Source organism: Cricetulus griseus, chromosome 3, assembly GCF_003668045.3.
Source record: "Cricetulus griseus strain 17A/GY chromosome 3, alternate assembly CriGri-PICRH-1.0, whole genome shotgun sequence".
NCBI lineage: Eukaryota > Metazoa > Chordata > Mammalia > Rodentia > Cricetidae > Cricetulus > Cricetulus griseus.
The window spans coordinates 29,489,092-29,512,072 of record NC_048596.1 but is presented as its reverse complement, the minus strand read 5'-3'; the positions used below and the strand labels follow the sequence as shown (position 1 = coordinate 29,512,072).

At 39.6% G+C, this 22,981-nt stretch overlaps 1 protein-coding gene across 1 annotated transcript in view; it reads right to left on the bottom strand.

The window, feature by feature from the left end:
* Positions 1–22,981, bottom strand: part of Asah2 (N-acylsphingosine amidohydrolase 2) — a 64,605-nt gene that overhangs the window by 17,123 nt on the left and 24,501 nt on the right. Inside the window, exons 7-15 of the mRNA XM_035443092.1 lie at positions 16,329–16,449; positions 13,853–13,978; positions 10,142–10,228; positions 7,825–7,929; positions 7,634–7,715; positions 4,435–4,550; positions 2,866–2,960; positions 800–839; positions 40–135 (exon numbers count right to left, since the gene is read on the bottom strand). Of these exons, the coding sequence (XP_035298983.1) occupies positions 40–135; positions 800–839; positions 2,866–2,960; positions 4,435–4,550; positions 7,634–7,715; positions 7,825–7,929; positions 10,142–10,228; positions 13,853–13,978; positions 16,329–16,449 (868 nt within the window). The remainder of the gene's footprint in view (positions 1–39; positions 136–799; positions 840–2,865; positions 2,961–4,434; positions 4,551–7,633; positions 7,716–7,824; positions 7,930–10,141; positions 10,229–13,852; positions 13,979–16,328; positions 16,450–22,981) is intronic.

Sequence of the window (22,981 nt, the reverse complement as noted above, 5' to 3'; positions counted from 1 at the left end):
AATGTGCAATGAGAAAGCCATGAGAACTTTTTACTTTACCTGATATTCTTCATATGTGGTGATGTAATGTGTGTAAACATTGCATAGACCTGAAATAACAACAGTCATATCCTTCATGCCATAAGATTCAAATTCCTAGGAGGGAAAAGTGGAAGAATTATACCTCTGAAGGCTGTTGCTGTCTGAGCTCCACATAAGATACACATTGCTATGGATTGTTAACAGAAGATGCACCTCTTAAGAAAAATCTTCCCAATGGCCAAAACCACCAAGGAAGGCAAAGATGTCAAAGAGTACTTTGGAAATTAGATCCAATCCCCATTGCAGTTGGGCAAATCAATGACTCTATGAAAATCTTAATAATAACATCAGCAGGTATAGACTCTTACTACTAAAAAGTAATTGCCTCAAAACTATATTGAATTTATATTATATAATTCCAGCAGATATTATTAGATCCAAATAACATGACAGTTATATCATTTTGCAACTATTCTCAATACATCTAGAACCTAAAGAGAATATAGGGGAAAAATAAAATTTCCCTAATGTGATGGTTTCATTTAGACAGTTCATGTGGTTCTAAGCAGTCTCTAGATAAAATTTACTTTTTATGTCATACAAGCATTATCAATATTTTAACCTGGTCGTAATACCCTTACTGACATTTCATAATTATCTTTATCCACTGCTTTCAAGAAACATAAACTTTAGTCATTTTAGGAAAGAATAATTCAATAGAGAATTTTCTCCTCTTCCAATACAAATGTCCAGGCATTGTATTCATATTCAAACTTACTTTTTTAACTGCCTCTCGAAATCTTCGTCCCGACATGGTTCTGAGGCAAGAAAATAGAATTATGTAAACATCCTCCCATTTGGAATATGTGGGAACTATTCAGAAAGGCTTTTAGGAAATGCCAAAAAACTTAGCCTAGCTCACCCACAACAGTAAAATATGTAGGAAGTCTATGGAATAAAAAAAAGGGGGGGGGGCTTAGCTTTTTCCCTTGGTTGGCCTCTCTTCAAAACAAATACTGAATACAACTGGACCAAAGAGGGAAATGGAATCAATGAACAACACTGAGAGAAGAAGACCATCAAGGGTTGGGGTGTAGCTCAGCAGTGGAATATTCTCCTGGCAGGTACAAGGCCCAGAACTCCACCATATAAAAAAAATGACGGCATCATTTTCTATTCATGGGTTCAACATAATGGGTTAGTTGCATCCTGCATGTGAGAGAGCTGGGGCAGAAAGAACTTGCCCTTTCTTTTTTTTATATTTAATCTTTCAATATAATGTTGAACATCTGCTTACCAGGACCACTTTTATGTGCTAATGATTTAATGAAATGGAACTTATAGGCCAAGGATGGAAGATGACCACCAAATAAATGAGAACGTGAGATGAAGAAACACAGAGAATGATATAGCAGACTAAGGGCGTAAGGGGTGGTGAGAGTGGTGGTGGCAGAAGATGCTGGTGCTGATGTGAGAGTGACCGTGCTTGGTTGATGGTAAAGATGATTTTATGTAGTGTCAATAGAATTGGCATCTCTTATTAGAGATTTGAACAGAGGATTGAAAAACATTAAAAGACTTGGCCATGACTAACTGAAGAGAAAGCGTTTCATACATTCACACAATTCAATGTGCCTGAGTCCAGAACATGCTTAGTGATCTAGCAAGTGCATTTGTAGTTCTACCTATACAGAAAACTTGACAATGACGCAGGGTGACTGAAACAGGGCCAGCAAGAGGGAAAGTCTAAAGATAACACACCAGGGGGCTTGCTGAGACACAGACTGCATGGGAACTTGAAAGAAATCAGGAGGATCTGAGGGACTACCTGGAATAAGAAGTGCAGAGTTTGGGAGGTTTTTAATAGAGAAGCGGCACATTGAATTAATTCATGCTTTAAAGCAGTAGTTCCCAACCTCTAGCCCACGACCTCCTTGGTAAACCTCTGGCTCCAATAAATTTATATTATGATTCCTATAACATTAGAAAAATACGAAATATGAAAGAAAATCATCTTGTGGTTAAGGACGACCACAACATGAAGAACTGTATTAAAGGGTCACAGCACCAGGAAGGTTGAGAACCACTGTCTTAAAGGACTATATTGAGAAAGGACTACAGAGAAGTAATGGAGGAACCCAAATTGGACGTTACTGAAATAATCTGAGGGAATGATAGCGAGGGTGGGGAATGATAGAATGTGTTGGGTAGAATGTGAGAATTCAATGAATTCTTGGAAGCAAAGCAGAAAATTCAAAGACTATTTCAACAAACTTCCCCTTATGAAGATGGGAAAGATTATAAAAGATATGGGTTTAGAACATTCTCCAGTCTTTTCAGTATCTAAACTGATGCCTTCAAGTCTTTTACTATTATTTCAAGTCTGTGTGCCGACACAATCATTGCACCCCTTTACCTTTAGAATGCCACATTTGTGAATTCTTCACATTTTCCCTATCTTTTCCACAGGCAATAAGCATGGACAGATTTATTCTTCAGAGGACCCACCAAATTAGGAAGAATTATTTATCATGTTGCAAAACACAGTACAGAAGGCTACTAAGAGATTTGCAGAGGACTACCTTCCCATGAGAATTAGTCCAGTAACATGCCTCAGTAGATAAAGGTGCTTGCGGTCAAGTTTAATGACTCAAGTTCTGTCTCTAAAAGCCATATGGTGAAGGCAGAGAATTGACTCATGTAGCCTGTCCTTTGACCTCCAACAGGTATGCCATGGCCTACATCCCTTCCCAAAAAACACAATAACAGAAAAATGATTTTTAAAAGAATTAATCCCAACAGGACTACATCTTTTCACTATGAAAATTTTTGTAAAGAACTTACGTAAACTCCCCAGGAATAGCAGCAATGGCCAGTGACCCAAGAGTAACAATCTGAACATCAACAATATCTGGGTGCCAAGGATGAGGCTTTGTCAGCTGAGACCCAAAACAGTAAAATTACATTAGGTATAAATTAACCTTTCTATCATCAACAGTCACTTAAGTTCCTTAATTGAACAATTCCAAATGTTTGAAACCAGTTCTGTTTTTTTTCAGCACATCATAGGATCAATTTATAACTATGATGTAACATTAAGCACATCATGTGCATGTTTATGTCCTGGCTGTAGCATGTGAATCTCAAATGCAAGTTCCTTTGTTAAGTTCAGGGTGACACAGCATTTGCAGGAGCTTTGGTGAACTCATAAGTATGTGCAAGGTAAGTGACTATCTCCTCAATGGATATAGAATACCATGCATAATAGTTTAATGCAATCATTTCTATTTTTTCCCTAGCAGTGCTTTGAGTTTAGAACTCCCAAATCTGGCATTATCTTCCAAGGTTCCTTCAAGAGAATCTATCCTTTCCCACATTGTGATCAGTGGAAAGTATCCCTCCACCCCTTCCTTCCCTCTTCCACCAACCCTAAGAATTTTAATAGGAAACTGGGAAAGTCTACTTTTTAAATACTTAAACTTCAACAATCTTGCTTCTATGAATAGTGGGGTGACTTTTTAACACAGCAAATGTAAAAAAAAATATGTTCTAAAGTAGTGTTAAAAGAAAATTTCTTTAGCTGGGTGGTGATAGTACATGGCTTTAATCGTAGCATTGGGGAGGCAGAGGCAGGTATATCTCTGCCTTTGAGGCCAGCCTGGTCTACAAAGTGAATTCCACGAGAGCCAGGGCTGCACAGAGAAACCCTGTCTTGAAAAGAACAACCAAAAATTTACTTTAATAACTGATGTTACCAAATAAGCAGAAGTAATTGAGTTGGATTTGCAGCACTCTAAAAAGACAGGCGTGGCGGCGTGGCATGTGCTTATAATCTTAGAACTGGGAGGTAGAGATAGGAGGATCCATGGGACATGCTGGCCAGCCAGTCTAGCCGAATTTGTGAACCCCAGTGAGAGACCATGTCTCAAAATACAAGGTGTGTAGTTCAGATGAATAGTAACGTCTGATGTTACTACTGTCTCCACATACATACATACACACATGTGCATTCATACCTATACATACAAAGAAAAACAAATACATATATAAATAAAATTTTAATATTAAACATTTATATGGGGTGTGACTGACTGAGAAGACTGTAGGTAAAGTGCTAGACACACAAGTTGTGAGTTTGATCCTCAGGACCCATGAAAATGAGCAAAAAGAGAACCAACTGCACAAAAGTATCCTCTGCTCTCTGCAAGCATTCCCATACACAAATTGTACACACATGCAATAATAATAAACATGCAATAATAATAAATTATGTAAGAATATCTAAATAAGAGCTTCCATGTCAGTAGACATTGACCATTTATTATCTGACCATTATTATACTGACCATTTATTACAGCTCAGAAACAACAAAGTATAATATTCTGACTACATTATGACAAGCAAATGCCTTACCTCTCCAGTGTGAAGTAGGATTGGCTTAGGTTTATGGCATTCTATGATTTCTCCAGATGGTTTGCCCAAGAGCTGGTCCCGAATAGTGTCCCAAAATGGATCCCCTTCTGTTGTTCCTATTAGAATTGTTATGATTAATAAGATCCCTGGTACTGGCCCTCTAAGGATGTCATGATTTAGATAGTATTGCACACAATTATTTTAGACATGTTAGATATTTTGTTAAGGTCATCCTTCAATGGCTTCAACAATTTGGGTGATAAAAGAGGAAGTGTTTTCTGCATGTTACAACATAATAACCCTTAATTATTTTGTCATTTATATAAAAGAATAGTAGAATACATTTTGTGTGATATTCTCAATGTTTTGTTTATATTAACCTTACTCATTTATGTCATGAATAAAGACAATTTTATATAATCCACAGATTTGTGAACTGCATCACCTTTTTCTCATTTTAAGAATTAACAGTTGTATGACATGTGAGATAAAATAGTAAAACTTTTAGAATTATAGGGTAAACTCTGCCAGAGAAGCTAGTAAACAAGGAGGACCCTAAGAGAGAGATACATGGTCCCCTGGAGAAGGGGAAAGGGACAAGATCTCCTGAGCAAATGGGGAGCATGGGAGGAGTGGGGAGGGAGCTAGGGGAATTAGAAGGGGAGAAGAGGAGGGGTGAGGAGGACATGAGGGAGCAGAAAGGTTGAGTCAGGGGAAGAATAGAAGAAAGCAAAAAAGGAGATACCATAATAGAGGGAGACATTTTAGGTTTACAGAGAAATCAGGCACTAGGGAAATGTCTGGAGATCTAAAAAGATGACACCAACTAACAATCTAATCAACAGAGGAGAGGCTCCCTTAAATGCCCTTCGCTGATAATGAGATTGATGACTGACTTATATGGCATCCTATAGCCTTCATCCAGAAGTAGAAGCAGACACCCACAACTAATCACTGAACTGAACTGGAATCCAGTTGCAGAGGGGGACAAGTGATGAGCAAATGGGTCCAGACCAGGTTGGTGAAACCCACAGAAACAACTGACCTGAACATGGGAGAGCCCTTGGTCCCCAGACTGATAGCTGGGATACCAGCATGGGACTGATTCAGACCCCAGGAACATGGGTTTCAGTGAGGAGACCTCGGAAATCAATGGGGCCTCCTGTAGTACTTATCCCTAGCATAGGTGGGGACTGTGGGAGCCCGTTCTACATAGAGGGATACTCTCTGAGCCAAGACACATGGGGGTGGGCCTAGGCCCTATCCCAAAAGATATGATAGACTCTGATGACCCCCTATGGAAGGCCTCACCCTCCCTGGGGAGCAGAAAGGATATGTGATAGATAGGGTTTGAGTTGAGGAGGGAGGGGTAGTAGGGGAGGAGGGGAGGGAACTGGGATTGACATATAAAACAATCTTGTTTCTAATTCAAATAAGAAACATCTGCAAAAAATAAATAAATCTTATAAATTCTAAAGTTAAAACAAAGAATTATAGAGTAAGCCTTCAAGATGGTGAATGGTTGGTGGATACGATGGCAAGCCACTAGTCACAAAAAGGAGACTAAGCTGGACATTTGTGTCTCAAAGAGTATGATCAAGAAATCGCAAAGACAACCTATCAAATGGGGGAATTGTTTTTTCAAATAATTTACCCAAGCAGATACAAATCAAAACCATAGAAGACAGCACTCCACATACATGCTGGCTAGAATCAGCCAGATAACAAGTATTAGCCAGGATGTGGAGAACCTGAACCGATACATTGCTGACACAGACGTAAGACAATGCAACCATTTTGGAACTTGTCTGATAGGTTTTCAGATGTTAAGACACGGGTCGCATTTGACCAGCAAGCTCTCTTCTAGATACACTCCCAAGAAGAAAGTCACAAACACAGACCCTCACAAATGCTAGTACACATGTACTAAAGGCATCATTATTCATAATACACAAAAAAGTAGAACAACCTCGAGGTCCATCAGCTAAGAAATTGGCAAAATTCCATCAGCAAAACAATTGACAAATAACATCTGGTATATTGATACTATGAATTCATTCAACCATAAAAGGGAATGGACTGCTTCCACATCTATGCCTCCATGTACCTTAAAAACACAATGCTACATAAAAGATGCAACAAAAATCCAGATACCATGTCTTCCCATTCATAGGAAATAGCAAGGTAGCAAAATGGAGACATGGGAGGCACATTGGTTTCTTATACAGTAGCAGGCAGCTAGCATATTCAGATTTTCTGTTGGAGTGATGGAAATTCCAAAGTAGAGTTTAGGAGGGTTGTGTGTTTGCCAACATATTAAAAACCATCCAATGGCTAAATTATGTGGCTTGTCAATTATTTCTCAATAGATAACTGCTATTGAGTTATAAGAGGTTTTCTAAAATATATTTGATATACAATTCCCTTATCAGATATACTATTTGAAAACATTTTCTCTCATTCTCAAGGTTGTTCTTTTTTTCACTTTCTTCATTATACTCTTAGCACACTTCTAGCACAAAGGAATCATGACTGCTTAAAGCAATGGATATTCTGGGGGTTAGAGAGATGGCTCAGTGAGTAAGAGCTTGCTCCCAAAGTGTGAAGATCTGAACTCAGATCCCCAGAGCCCACATAAAAAGTCAGGTGCACTGGTCCACACCTGCAGTCTTGGCAATGATGAACTGGAAGGTGGACACAGGTGGGTCCCTAGAAGCTGGAGGGTTAGCCAGCCTGGACACATGGCAATTTCCAAGCCAAGAGAGAACCTGCCTCTAACAATAAGTGAAAGGCATCAAGCTTCAGCACCTCTCATCTCTATACAGGCACTGTGCAGGCACACTGCGCAGATACACAAACTAATGTGTGTGTGTGTGCACACACGCGCATGCATGCACACACACACACACACACACACACACACACACACACACACACACACTCTGCATTACCAAGGTTCATCAATATTCTGAAATGCCAGGAGAATTTGCTCTGCCTTTATTTGAATTAACAAAGCTAAGGGACAAAAGATGCCTATCCCTGGGGAATCTGAGATGTCACACCCAGACTTGGCCAGCCTGAAGCCTCCTGAGTTAAAATGGTAATCATAAACACACTGACCACAGTTAAGCTTCATTAGGAAACAGAAGCCTGAAGCCTCCGAACCTGGAAGCTCGCATTCCATCCTCCTCCATCTCACCCTGTGTAATATTGAGGCCTGAAACTCCATCAATTGTGCCTGCTGCAAAACTGTAGCCCAGGGCAGGTTTACATGTCTTCACCTGCAGAAAGGACCATAAAACAACAACAAAGAAACAGAAGTTCAGCAGTAAGTAACAGTCAGCCGCGCTCTGCCCATGCAGCAAGGTCAGTGTCCTGTGTCATACTCACTGCATATGTGTCATTGAGCATGACGCTCACATCTGTCATGTTCACCCACTGGTGAGCTGCCAGCACTGGTCCAGTCACCTCCTGGGAGGCAGAGTCATGCAGCTCCTAGAAAGCACACATAGGCTCACTGTCTTGAGGAAAAGAACCAGAGAGAAATGGACACCTAACACAGGCACCTAGCACCTTCTGCACCAAGACAGCTTTCTTTCACTCACTGCTTGAAAACATCTTCACCCCCAACCCCACCCCACAATTCTATCATCAATCCCAGAGCTTCCCAGAACCAGAAACCTCTGGGAATGTCAACCTGTGTCTCTTCATCCCAAATAAGAACTTAGTAATGAAACAGACCATGACATAAAAGCTCCAACCTCATACTTGCTGGGATGTCAGGCTGTCAGCAGGTAGACTTGGCACAAAGTGCCCCTCTTAGGACACCTGAGCTCTCCAAGGACAGGAGCCAGGTGGTTCAAAGATGCTGTGTCCCCCACACATCAGCTACTCTTTGACATTCTGGGTGGGCATTTTGTGGTTGTTGTTTTGTTTTGTTTCTATAAAATCAAGTGATGTTTTTCCAAGCGTATAGGAAATATTAGCCTAATACTTTTAGAGACATTTGTGCTTATTAATTTGTGTCATACAATATAGGAAATTCCCTACTTTAGCACAAGTCCACTAGCCTGACACCTAGGCCACTTCCATGACAGTTTTGTGTGGCCTTTTAAGATAAGAAACTGGAGTCCCATACCTTGTACCTTACTGAGAATCCAGAATCTCTCTGCTCTCAGGCCAAGGACAGAAACAAAATTTCTGGCACCAAGTGTGTTACAGACCCACATAAAAGGAATCCTTTAACTTAAAATAATCCACTGATAATACCACAGCAAATAAAAAGAAACTATAGCAATTAGTTGTCTGTGGTTATAGATTTTATGTCGGATGCTTTTGGCAGGAACATTTGTTCTTCTTAATTGCTTCTGAAACATTTTGGAACTCAGAAGGAATTATCTATGTAAACACAAGTAGGCAGGTATAACTGTGTGTGTGTGTGTGTGTGTGTGTGTGTGTGTGTTCACCCACATGTGTATGCTCATACTTGTACATGAACACACATACACACAAGCATGAAAACAGAGGTACTTAATACTATCATGGACATATCAGTTAGAAGCCATTTCTCTTTGTCATTTCCCCTCAGAAATGACTCTGTAGAAGCAGGTACAAAAATGGGGACAGCATAAAAGACAAAATTTAGCACACCACTGGGGAGATGGCTCTGTCCACACAAACATGAGGACCTCAGTTCTGTTCCCAGTACCTATATAAAGCAGGGTAGAGAGGCACACTTCTAGAACCCCAGTAGATAGACAGGCACACTTCTAAAACCCCAGTAGAGTAGAGAGACACACTTCTAGAACCTCAGTAGAGTAGAAAGACACATTTCTTGAACTCTAGTATGGTAGAGAGACACACTTCTAGAACCCCAGTAGAGTAGAGAGACACACTTCTAGAACCCCAGTACTGTGGAGACAGAGACAGAAGAAACTCTGGGACTGTTGGACAGTCACTCTAGCCAAGTAGTAAGTTTCAAGTCCAATGAGAGACTCCTCTCAAATAACAAGGTGGAGAGCAATTAAGCAAGACACCCAACCTCAACATTGGTCCTCCACATACATGTGTTGCATGCACACGTGTACATGCATCCTCACACCCAAAAGCACACGCCTATACATACATGCATCACACACATGAAACAAAAATTTTAGGACCAGGAAGAAGATGGAGTCATTCATAGTAATCCCTAGCTAACCAGATTCTCCCTTCAGCATATGGGAGAAAGGCGATGTGACCTTTGCCCTTTCAAAGAAGCATACAAATAATTGGGAATTTGTGGTGCCAGAATATCTTTGTCATTGAAGGCCAAGTTCAGAAGCAGTCAGGTGCTTTTAGCCCGGCAATGACTGGAAGAATTTCTGAGAATCTACATCAGGCTGGTCCTGTGTGAGGCCACATTAACTGAACACTTGACAATCTATCTGTCTCCTCAGTCGGAGGTGAACACTCAGGCTTTCTAACATCTTAAAATAGAATGTTTTCCTGCTTGCTTGGTTTTAAATGCACTAGGAAGTCTGACAAGATCAGACAGAGTCCTGTGTGGCTCCCAAGGGTAACCTCACAAACCCAAATCTTTTAGACTTCCTGGCCAGCCTGAGCTTTTGTGGCCTAGCTTGCAATTATGGACTTCCTAATAAATGATGTCTGTGGGTTTTAAAGAACAAAATGAAACAAAGATGGAAACCACTGGGCTCGTGCCTACCTTGGCTGTCTGGTAGATCATCCGTCCTATAATTTGTGTGCTGTCAAAGATATCTTGTCCAGGTCCGCTGGCCATGCACATGCTAGGCTGGAGCAAAATAAGACAATAAGATCCTTAGTGCAATGAGTGATGGCTTTAAGAACCGGAAAATTGCAACTGAATCCAACGTTTACTAAGCCAATTCTAGCTTTTCTCTTGAGACATTTTCTCAATTTACAGGCTAGAGCAAACATAATCATGCATGCATTTAGAGGAGGGAATTTTTCAGATTGCATCTATTCCAGTCACTTCCTTTTAAAATTAGGAAGCAGAGCTTCAGCTTGGTTGAGAGATTAGATGTACTTTGTACAAGGAGCTAACTCTGAGCTGGAACTGGAAGGCAGGCCTTACCCTCTGTGGCTGCCTTTTTACTTGCTCATGCTTGCCTGGGATCTTGCTCTGACTGTCCCACACAGAAACTCATTTAGATTATATCAGAACAATTAGCCATCCTCCTGGGAAGAAAATGAACAATTCCAACTCTATATCCCATTTCCTAAATCGGCAAAACTCCAGATTGACCAAATACTTAAATAAGATGAATGTCACAAAGAACATAAGGAAAGAAAATACAGGTAAATAAATGTTACAGTCTGAAACATAAAAAAAAAGACTTAAAAATAATTTTAAAAACAGGCTTAGTAAAGTTGACACCTTAAACATCTATATAGGAGGGACAACATAAATAAGGCTGATAGAGAATTTATACAGTAGGGAACTTTTGTACTACTTTTGACAAATATTTTAAGAACGAATGCATTAGGAACTTTAAGATTTTTCCATAGGGAAGAACATCCTGCTTTTACCTATATAAAGGGGATGAAGTCATTATACTCATTTTTTACACGTCTTTGCTTGCTCTGATACTATCCATCACAGTAACTTCAACCACAGTGCCCATCAACAGACAACTGTCGGGCATATACAATAGAATGCTTCTTGGCTATGAAAGGGAGTGGAATCCCTTTATTTGCAGAAATGTACACAGAACTGGGAGCCTTCTGTTCAGTGAAATAACCCAGACACGCAGAAGCAAACACCACATACTCTCTCACTCTCTTGTAAAAGCTAAAAAGTTGATCTCATGCAAGAATGGGGTGGAATAGTAGTCAATAGAGACCAGGAAAGGTGGAGAGGAAGGGGACACAGAGAAGTTAGGTAAGGGCATCAAAGCAATGCCAGACAGAATTTATTCTGGGTTTCTGTGGCACAGTAGGGAAACAACTGTTGACAACAATGCATGCTATATTTAAAATAACAAGAAAGATGCAAAATTCCCAACATGTAAAATCAATTAATGTTTGAAGAGGTGGGTATGCCTATTATCCTAACATCCTTAAGCAGATTAACAAACTACTGTAATATAAATTTGTCCAAGTACTGCATCTAAATTCAAAAAATAAAGGAAAAGGATGTCTTTATTAATACCCCTTGATTTATGCATGCTGAGTTGGCATTTCTCTTACTTGCAATAAAAAGCATCATAACGCATGTACCATGAATTACAAACCAAAGAGGTAATTAATCTCTGTCTCTGTCTCTGTCTCTGTCTCTCTCTCTCTCATGTGTGTGCATATGGTCATTCAATATTAGAACATGTTCAACCTCATGAATAATGAAATGGAAATTTAACCTAGAGCTAGCTCTTTGCATATTGTACCATCAAGAAATCCAAGAGTGATATACTTGGCTTAAATGAAGATTGGGACAATAGTCGCTTATACATGGGTGGGTGGACAAGTCACTGAAAGGGTAGACAGGCCATGAGTAGCATGCATTAGGTGTTTTCTCTCTTTAATAGAAAACTTTCAATTATGTCCTCAGTCAGGACTCCTATACCTGTGCAGATGTGTGTAAAGTCAGTGATCAAGCTTACAGGAAGGAAAAAAAGAGAGTGGGGGGGGGGGAAGAAAAACACAAAAGTAAAGAATGGGTTAACAAAATAATGGCATTTAAAAGTGAGCATAATAAAGTTATTTTAGTTATGGCTTAGAACATGTTTGTCGGAAATAAAGAAACACATCACATGAGAGTATGGAAACATAATCCCCACTTAGACCGTTGTGCCAGCATGTGTGATGCAGAGAGCAAATGCTGTCTACAGGGTTGCTTGAATGAGGGAAGCCAAAAACATAATTGAAGAGTAACAGAATTAAGGAGGAAGGAGAGTCTTCTTGTGATTTTTCCAATTATAAAAGTAAAGTATGCTCACTGTAGAAAAACATAAAAATACATCAGGAGGAAAATGAAAGCTAGCTGTAACAGCATCAAAAGAAAAATCACTAACAATTAAAGATATGTCACCTTTTCTTTTACTATATAACATTCATTTTGAAAAATTGCTACTATAATGAATATGCAATATTGAATCCAAATTTGTTACTCCACACTGTATAAGATTTTGCCACATTATCCAGTATTCCAACATTTGATAATTTGCTGCAGAATATGCTATTGCGGGTGAACATAATTTATCTAACCATTTCATCTTTGAATTGTGGAGTTTAATAAGTAATCTTAAAATATATGACAAATTAATGGTGAGACAAAATGTACAAATGAAGAAAAAGGAAAATTTGTAACTAGAAACAATAACATACATACAGTGTAACTGTTAGCCCAGGTTGTTCATTGAGTAGGGCAGAAACATAGGGTAACAAAAGTGGCAACATGAGGGGATTAATTCACAAAGAATAGGAACTGGGAAGCCAGCCAGCATCTGCTGATGAGTGAAAGCTGAAACAGACTGAAATGAATTCTGGGAAAGGAGTTAAATTCGCCACATAGATGTAGATACAGAACAATTTCTAAAGGAAATTGTATTGGGAAACTTAAGCCCTAGAACCCATACATAAAACATGTTTATGGATGCGTGTACAAACAAAGGAAAAAGAGTGTGAGTAACAATCACTGAGGAGGAAGGAAGCAAGTAGTACTTGGTGTCTTAGTCACTTTCCTATTGCTGAGGTAAAACACCATGGCCAAGGCAAGTTAGAGAAGAGTTTGGTTGGGTTCACAGTTTATGGAAGAGTTATGATGGTGGAGTGAGTGCACAGCAGCTAAGAGCTCACATCCTAATCCACAAGCAGGAGCAGAGGGAGAATCAGGAAATAGCCTGAGTCTTTTGAGATCTCAAAGCTCACCCCAGGGACACACCTCCAAGGCCACACCCCTAATCCTTCCCACCGCAGTTCCAACAATTGGGAAGTAAACATTCAAACATGTGGATCTGTGGGGACATTCACATTAAACCAGTACACTTAAAGACTCTCAATATTTACTATCTATATCCATGCTATTTGATGTTTTATAGAAAGATTAACTTAATTTTAAAGGGGGAAAAGAAAATCTATTTTAAAAAAAAACTACAGGTTTACAATTTATAAGAAATGTCATAGCAGGCAGTTTTAGGCACAAACTTGAAAACTCAAATATTACAAGGTAAAATATTTTAAGCTGCCTAGCCAGGTCCAGGGAAGTACACATTGCCCTCTGCATTTGACATCACCATGGAAAACTTAGACAACCCACTTAAAATTTAGAGAAGCTGGGTAAATGCTTCAGAGAAGAGTGGAAACTAGAGACCAACAGCCTGTGTGGACTTGGACACAACACATCTGTATGTTATTGATAAATATTCAAACATGAAGTGAACGTGCCCTTACTACCTACCCCGCCGACGGGACAGGTGCTTTTTTCGTTGTCACAAGACTCTCCTGTGTTGGCACAATGTGGACCAAGAATGTTGGGGGACACATCTCCAAGATTTGATGAAGCAAAGCCTGCTACGAATGGTCCCTGCCAAAATAAATGCACCATTACCTTTTATATTTTTTTCTTTTATTATTTTTTTTCCATTAAAGACACACACACTCAATTCACTCATAAAACTTCTATGTGGACACACGTGTGGTTAAGAGCAGAGGTCCAACTCAGACATCATTCCTTAGAAGCACCTCCTCATTCAGTTGTTTTTGAAGTACAATCTTTTTACAACCTGGTCATTCACTGATTAGGCAATGCTAGCTGGCCGGTGAGCTCCAGGGATCTCCCTGTAATTGCCTCTCCAATGCTGAGATTACAAGCATGCCTAAACTTTGGTTTGAATTTGGGGCATTCAATTCAGACACAGGAAGTATTTTACTAACTGAATTATCTTCCCAGCCCTCAAACAAAATCATGTACAGACAATAAAAATATAGACAATATTCTGAGAATTTTTATTTTGTTTTCTAAACAAAATTTATTTTATTGTACTTATTTTTTATTTTATTTTCTGATTGTTTTTATTTTCCAAAAAGGCACATGTTTTGATCATATTACTGAAAATAATCCAGTTATCAATGAAAGTCTCCAAAGAAGTCTTTCAAAGGCATTCCTCCCTCTAATGCACACAATTTGACAAGAAATGCAGAGTACATTAAGTGACAAAATGTAGAGCCATCCATCTAGTATCTGGTGCTTTACCTGAAGCCCAGAAGTCTACTTGCACTTGACAGTCACCACCCAGGCTGGTCCCCTGTGAGCTCCTTAACAGTCACTACCTAGGCTGCCCCTGTGAGTTCCTTTAAGTCATCACCAAGGCTGCCTCTGTGAGCTCCTTCACAGTCACCACCTAGGCTGCCCCTGTGAGCTTCTTGAAGTCATCACCTAGGCTGCCTCTGTGAGCTCCTCTTTTCTTCAGCCAGATTAGAGACAGACCAGGCATCAGTCTCATCCACCATTTTCAATAAACGTCTCCAGTTTTCTTAGAGAAAGACATGGATCAATAACCCTATTAAGTATAAAGGAGAACCTCTTTCCCCAAATTGCATGGTAGTACACACTGGGAATCCAGAAAATTGGGAGGCTAAAATGGAAGATCATAAATTCAAGGTTATCCTAGAATTTAGCAAGGCCTTCTCAAAAAAAGGGGGGGGGGAGGAAGAAAGGGAGGGAAGGGATGGGGGTAAGGAAGAGAGAAGGAAAAATAAGAAAGAAAAATCAATGTAATCTAAAAAAGAGAGAAAAATAGAGTTTTGTCTGTAAAGGAGCTAAAAGATCATTTTTTTTAATGAGGTCATTCACTATGGCCTTTGACTCTTATCATCTTTATTCTTCTGCATCTGGTGTTTGCATCCAGTGGCCAAGCAGAGCAGTGTCTCTCACCCCTTTCCCTCTGTAGTCACTAGTTACCCATAGTTTAAGAGGTTCCTGTAGTAAGTCAATTAACTTCCTGATTTCAGATCTTAGTACCAGATGAGCTTCAGGGTCACTTGAGTGATGGATTAAGGTTTCTGGGGCTTAGACTTTCTTAATGTGTATGGGTATTTTGCCTGCATGTATGTTCATTCACCATGTGCATGCTGTGCCTGTGGAGCCAAAAATATGATGTTGGAGCCAGAGACAGTGGGAATGGAGGTAGAGCAGCTGTGAGCTGCCATGTGGGTTCTGAGAATTGAGCCTGAATCCTCTAGAAAAGCAGCCAGTGTTCTTAATTGCTGAGACATCTCTCCAGCTTAAGTGTTACTGGAAAAATAAGGTCCTTAGAAGGAATGTTTTCTTTAGGAAAACCTGAATCAATAAAAAGTTCTGGTCATCTGTCTCCATTCATGGTTTTACACCTCTAAGAAGGTGCACAGCACTCTTATAGCACTAAGAGTTAAAGTTAAGATCAGTGCAGTGAATCATATTACCAGCCTGGACAAAGACTATTGCAGGAACTGATCTTTCTTATAAAAATTGGTTGTAAATTTATGAAGTCGTTAATATAAGAAACATCTGCTACTAAGAACAAATGGTATCTTTATTATTTGAAACATTTCTTTCTACACTGGGAGAAGATAAACAAACAGATAGAGATTTCTTGGGTGTGTGTGTGTGTGTGTGTGTGTGTGTGTGTAAACATGTGGGCACATGAGCATTTCCCATAGAGGTTAGAAGAAGAGGGGTCAAATCTCCTGAAACTGGAATCGTAAGTTGTGAGTCTCCTTATATGGGTGTTGGGAACCAAGCCCTGTCCTCTAGAGGAGTAGCAAATACCCTTTACAACTGAGCCATTTCCAGACCAGCAAATTCTTTCTATCCAAGTATATTCATGAGGCCCATGAGAAAACTTTATACTTGAAATTTGAATCAAGATGAAGATTTCAGTGATATCAATTCTCACCTGTCCAGGTAGATAACCTCTGTTCTTCTCTTGCTCAAATAGGTAAGCTGCATAGCCCATATTGTCACTATTTACCAGGTGGTTGCTATTGTTCATGCTGACAGGATGAATGGCAAACCAGCTATAAAAGAGAAGAGAGCTCCAAGTTCATCAAAAGAGCCTAGGGAGTGGGACCACAGGTGATGTCTTCTCTCAAAGGCTTCTGTCTTTCTCAGCACATAAAAGTATTTTGTGAAACTGACCCACTGCCTACTGCACCAGTGAAGCACATAAAAGTGTCTCAAATTCCAAGCATCCTACATCCAGATTCTTTCACTGCTGATTAGATAAAATTGCAAATAATACGCCCAAGAATTCTGATCATTTGCTGTAAAAAATACAGAACTCCATTTTCATGGAATATTGTATCGCCATTATCTTCATAAATGCTGTTAAAAAGGTCTGAAGGTGGTCAGCTACCAGAGGATAGTTCAAATAAATGGATAGACATAGACTTTGTCCTTTAAGACAGACACAAAGATAATAATTATTCAGATTCACCCAATTCAATTCAGTAGACACTGAGGGTTAACAGTATGCCAAGCCTGGAATAAATGGAGGCTTCTCTCAGAATCTCATAGAAGACAGAGATGTGAACAAATGCCCTTAATATGGAATGACAAATGATATTGCAAAGAAAAACAGACACAAAGACTTTTCATACACAGATGATTAGCAATTAATTTGAAGGGCATTACAGAGCTAGGAACAGCAAAGTCAAGGGGGATGTTAAGAGAGTGTGCTATGTACAATTCAGCATGTCCTTACGCATTGTAATGCCTTCTTAAAATATAGGTCCATATAATTTACAAGCTAATTACACATCTGTTACTTTATTTCACAATGCTGGTAGACTGTTTGCCCCCATCTTCATAGGTGACATGGAGAAGTAAAATGATGGCATAGAAGACTAGAATCCTATGACAGCTTGCCTAGAAGCCCTTCAAAATCAAACCTTCAAGTGGGTAAAAGAAGCTGTTGTGGTTTGGATGTTTGAAAACTTAGCCCATAACAGATAGTACTGCTCTGGGAGAGTGTGGATCTCTGTGGATATGGGGCCTAGATCACAGATATAGGGCTGTAGGCACCGGGCTTGAAGCCCTTTCCTCCTATTCTGCCGTGAAATGAGGCCGCAGCCATCCACTGCTGTCCACTCAATGGTGAATTCCCTGCCATGCTGGACTGTGCTCTGTCAAACTGTGAGCAAACTAAATCATTCCTGTGTTCTTCTTCCCTTGGGGCATTTTGTCAAAGGGATAAGGAAAGTTACTAATACAGATGTCTGCTGGATGCAAGGCAGGAAAGCAGATGAGCCAAAATGCTCACGTAAAGAGAAATGTTGAGTCACGGAGTCTCAGGTTAATTTAGGAGTTTTTAAACTCTTGAGGATTCAATCCTATGCTGGAAAAAAATTTAAACATTTAGCTTATGTCACTACCTGAGTGAAAATGGTACACAAAAGTAAACATTAATCTAAAGATTTGGCATGTTTTTGGACTTTAAGATCCATTTAAAGTCCTTCATTCTCATCACCTGATAGTAGAGGTAGTGTTGGGATGATGGCTTGAAGCTCATCAAGGCTTTATGCACTAGGCTGGCAGCATGAAGAAGTTGTTCTGGTTGGTACAATAGGGCCTTGTGTGGGTTATAAAGAATGGAAGAGTCTACAGGAGCTGAAAGTCTCCAACCAGCATAAGCCAACTGTTGCTTCATGGGAGAGCAAGCCGATGTGGCCAGCTCTTTCACACACTTACACAAATTTCTCTCTCTCTCTCTCTCTCTCTCTTTCTCTCTCTCTCTCTCTCTCTCTCTCTCTCTGAGTGTGTGTGTGTGTAAAATAACAGAATTGTCACATATTAAGGATATTAAACAATATACACAGTCAAAAATACAGTCTGTATTCAGTTTTTTATTCTGTTTTAAACAAAACAGATAAGGAAAAGATTTTATTGGACTGTCAATATAGCTCAATGGTAGAGCACTTACTTAGCATGTGCATGGCCCTAAACTATACACAAACACACATGCATGCACACAAATTAAACAAACACATACACTTCAAAACTTTATCCCCAATAAGACTCGTTATTAAACACTTTTAAGAAATTATTTGTATTCTAATTGCAAGAATGCAGTGCTAGAATCTAGCTGCTACCTTGCACAGCTCCCCTCTTTTCTAGTAAACAAACAAAAATGAGAGTGGAATAATGAAACAGAATGGCAGAATATTTCCATTTATATCAAAGCTGATTATAGTTATGTGGAGATTGTCATACTAGCTGCTCTAAATTGATACTAAACTTTTCCAGTGTAGCTTTTACCTTTTTATTAAAAATAACAATAATAATAATAATAATAATAACTTGAGATCCTCCTGCCTCAGACTCCCAAGTAATTTCAAAAATTACTAAATACAGTAAGTTTCTGAACAAATCATCAGTCTATAAGAATAGCTCTGCCCTCCAAGATGTCTATTAACCACTGCGTAAAAGTGTGGACACTGAAGACATCCTAAGCTCACCCTTTAGAAGCCAAATATTAAAAGAAATATTCCTTTTTTTTAGTTTTTCATTTTTAATATATTTGAATTACAAACAAGATTGAATTACATGACTATCCCAGTTCCCTTCTCCCTCCCTTCCTCCTTTACCACCACCCCAACTAAAATCCTATCTATCATATGTCCTTTCTTCTAATCTACACTGGACTCAAAATTTCTGCTTCCTCATGACCTCTGCATCCTTCCTTTTCTTCCCTTCTCACCCTCTTAGCTTCCTCCCGCCTCTTCCCATGTTCTCAATTTGCTTGCAAGATTCTATATTTAAGAAAACCCTACCCTGGTCTCTCCCTTCATCTCCCCTCTTCTCCTACCTCTCTTCCCTTCCCTCTTATCCTTCCATCTGTCCTTCAGTCTCCGTCTTCTTAAAACATGAAAGACACTGAAATCAACCATTTCCCTATTAGGTGGATTTTGCTGCTGTTTTAGCATTTCATTCATCGGATTTGGAAGAAAAAAATGGAGATGATCACAGCAGGCTCATGGCTTCTCATCCAAAATATTGACATTTGATCTGCTTACAGTGAGGTGAGCCCAATTCAACCACTATACAATTGAAGAAAACACACAGAACAATTCTCTCGACATTGACTGTTATCCCCCATGTCCTAGGCAAAGGACTTCAGATCCCTCTTTAGTCAGAAACAATGATTATCCTCCTTTCAAAATAGGTAAACTAAGCCTCTGAGTGGCCTGGCCAAGTTCACAGTCACACATCAAGAAGCAGGACTCTGAATCCAGGTCCCCATCATGGAACACTGGCTCTTTCCCCTCTATTCATTCACTAGTTCAATACAAACAGGACATCATCTTGCCTTGAGCAATGCTTCAGAAAGGATATGAACTGCAGAAAAAGGAACTATATTTTCCTTCTCTTCCCTTTGAAATGTATGCTATTAAAATGTTGGGCATGTCACAACATTTAAGGTACTATGGAAGTAGTGAATATTGATAAACACATACAGAGACACGGTCACATTAATTTTAAAAGGCCATGGTCACAATTCATTTTATCTGTTCAAACTAAAGTCTTCAAAGCAAAATGCCAAAGACTGAAGTAAAGACTTAGTTTCTCAGAAGGAGTTCAAATGAAGACATAAAAGGATGAATATATTCCTGATGATAAACGCTTTAAAAGTATGGGTAACATCACACCTAGCTGTAAGAAAGGACACAGAACTCTATTCAAGTCAGTGCAATACAATCAAGTGAACAAAACCACAGATCACTTCCAGCTCAAACCACCCCACTACAAAGTTTACTACAAAATTCCAGAGACTGAAAAAACAATACATTTTCACTGAATTTATAAGTAAGTAAGTAGCACATTAAGATAGACTAGTATAATTAAGTTGTTCTGCTGTATCAATAGGACACTGGAGAAGGAAGATCCCTAGAGCCAAGGATTGAATATAAAATGTGTTTCCTACTTTGAAAAACTCTTAAATATTCTAAAGCAAACACCTAGCCTACCACGGGTTCCATTCACAGCTCTGGACCTAATGAATAAACATTATATAAACTGTACCCTATGTAGGAGGTACAAGCACGGGGTCACTGGGAACATAACTCCAAATGGATGCTCAATTCATTGAGACAGGTACCTCAGTCAGTCCAGAGAAAAAGAATGGCTTGGTGAGACATCTTGCAAGGGTTTCTGTGCTAGCTGTGGCTCATATCCAGCCTAAATGTCCACAGACAAGGAAATAGGAAGGTGTTAATACATTCAAAGGTTATATTCACAGAATTTCATGGAGACACGGAACTCTGAATGAACAATACAAAAAGCTATCATAATCGAAGTAAAGCTTGAATAAGATCATACCTGTTTAACATGAGCCCTAACTCTAATTGCTGGCATTCAAGAGGAGAAACAAAGCAAAACAAACAAACAACAACAACAAAAAGTGATGCTCAAAACCCAAAGAGAAAGGTAATGAGAAGTTGTCCACAGGTGAGGAAGCCAAGAATTGATGGCAACCACTGTGAGCTAAGAACAGCACTTCATGGAATCTCCCTCACTCCATGGACTCTCCCTCAAAGGACAGCATTATTACAAATAGTCTGCTATGAACATGGTTGAACAGATGCCCTTGTTGTATGAATGTGCATCTTTTGGGTATATTCCTAAGAGTGGAATTGCTGGATTGTGTGGTAAACTGATTCCCATTTTCTTGAGGAGTCACCATACTGATTTCCAAAGTGGCTGCACAAGTTGGCACTCCCACCAGCAGTAGAGAAGTGTTCCCCTTTCTCCACATCGTCTCCAGCATGAACTGTCATTGGTATTTTTGATTTTGGCCATTCTGACAGGAGTAAGATGGTATCTCAGAGTTGTTTTGATTTGCATTTCCCTGATGGCTAAAGATGTTGAACACTTTCTTATGTGTCTTTCAGCCATTTTAGATTCCTCTATTGAGAATTGTCTATTTAGTTCTGTACCCCACTTTTTAATTGGATTGTTTGATGTTTTGGAGACTAGCTTCTTGAGTTCTTTGTAAATTTTTGATCAGCCCTCTGTTGGATATGGGGTTGGTGAATATCTTTTCCCAGTCTGTGGGCTGCCGTTTTGTCTTGCTGACTGTGTCTTTTGCCTTACAGAAGCTTCTCAGTTTCAGGAGGTCCCATTTATCAATTGTTGAGCTCAGTGTCTGTGCTACTGGTGTAATGTTCAGGAAGCGGTCTCCTGTACCAAACAATTAATTCAAGGGTATTTCCCACTTTGTCTTTGGAATCCAGATGCAGAGAAAGACAAGTGAAGAGCAAAGGGGTCCAGACCAGACTAATGAAACCCACAGAAACAGCTGACCTGAACATCGGGGAACTCTTGCTTCCCAGACTGATAGCTGGGAAACCAGCATGTGACTGATCTAGACCCCAGGAACATGGGTTTCAGTGAGGAAACCTGGGAAATCTACAGGACCTCCTGTAGTAGTTTAGTACTTATCCCTAGCATAGGTGTGGACTTTGGGAGCCCATTCCACATAGAGGAATACTCCCTGAGCCAAGACACACTGGGGTGGGCTTAGGCCCTATCCCAAAGGATGCAATAGACTCTGATGATACCCTATGGAAGGCCTCACCATCCAGGGGGAGCAGAAAGGATATGTGACAGGTAGGGTTTTAGTTTTGGGGGGAGGGGAGGATGGGAGGGAGAGGGAACTGGGATTGTCATGTAAAACAATCTTGTTTCTAATTCAAATTAAAAATGTAAAAAAAAAAAAAGGATGGCATGATTTGGGACTTCTGGTCTCATGATGTATGAGAGGACAAACTTCTGTTATTTGAAGTCCCTTCTATCTGTGATTAGCATCCCAGAAAAACTAATAAAGAGAGAGAGAGAGAGAGAGAGAGAGAGAGAGAGAGAGAGAGGCTAAGAATACCAACTCCAGAGTGGCTTTCATCTATTTGAACCATAGTATTTAATATCTATGACAAAAATTGCAACAGTAATATCTATCTCAAGTACTTGACAATTACAGGAACTCATGTATGTAGAGTTCTTAGCACCAAGCCTGGCCTTTAGTAAGAAATCCATTGGTGGTACTATTGATATTCTGATAATGATGATCATGAAGAAAACAAAATTCTCTGAGCAAAAGATATTTGTGAGCCTAATAGTATTAATGCAGTGTTAATACAAACAGTAGATGAATCATGCAGCCCACATGTTGAGACAATAGAGGAGCATGAAATGATTAAATGAGGAAATTCTGCCCTCTAGTGGCAGAGATTGGATGCTTATTAAACACCCATATGCTCATCAATTTCCCAGGCAGACTTGAAGGGCGGGGCATGTGAACAGTTCTGACTCATGACATGCTTGCAGAAGGACCAACCAGTCCTCTAAATTTCCATAAATCTTCCCTATGTTAAGCTACTGGAGTTTCATGTTCTGCCTGTTGTGGTACTTGACATGAATCATTTTAATGAACACACTTGGGTCACCTCCCTTACAATCCTTCTTGCCTCATCCCACTGGAAAATTTTGGGGAAAGAGAAGAAAAGATGTCTCTCATTGAATTATACTGGAAGCATTATTCAGATCATAATTTGG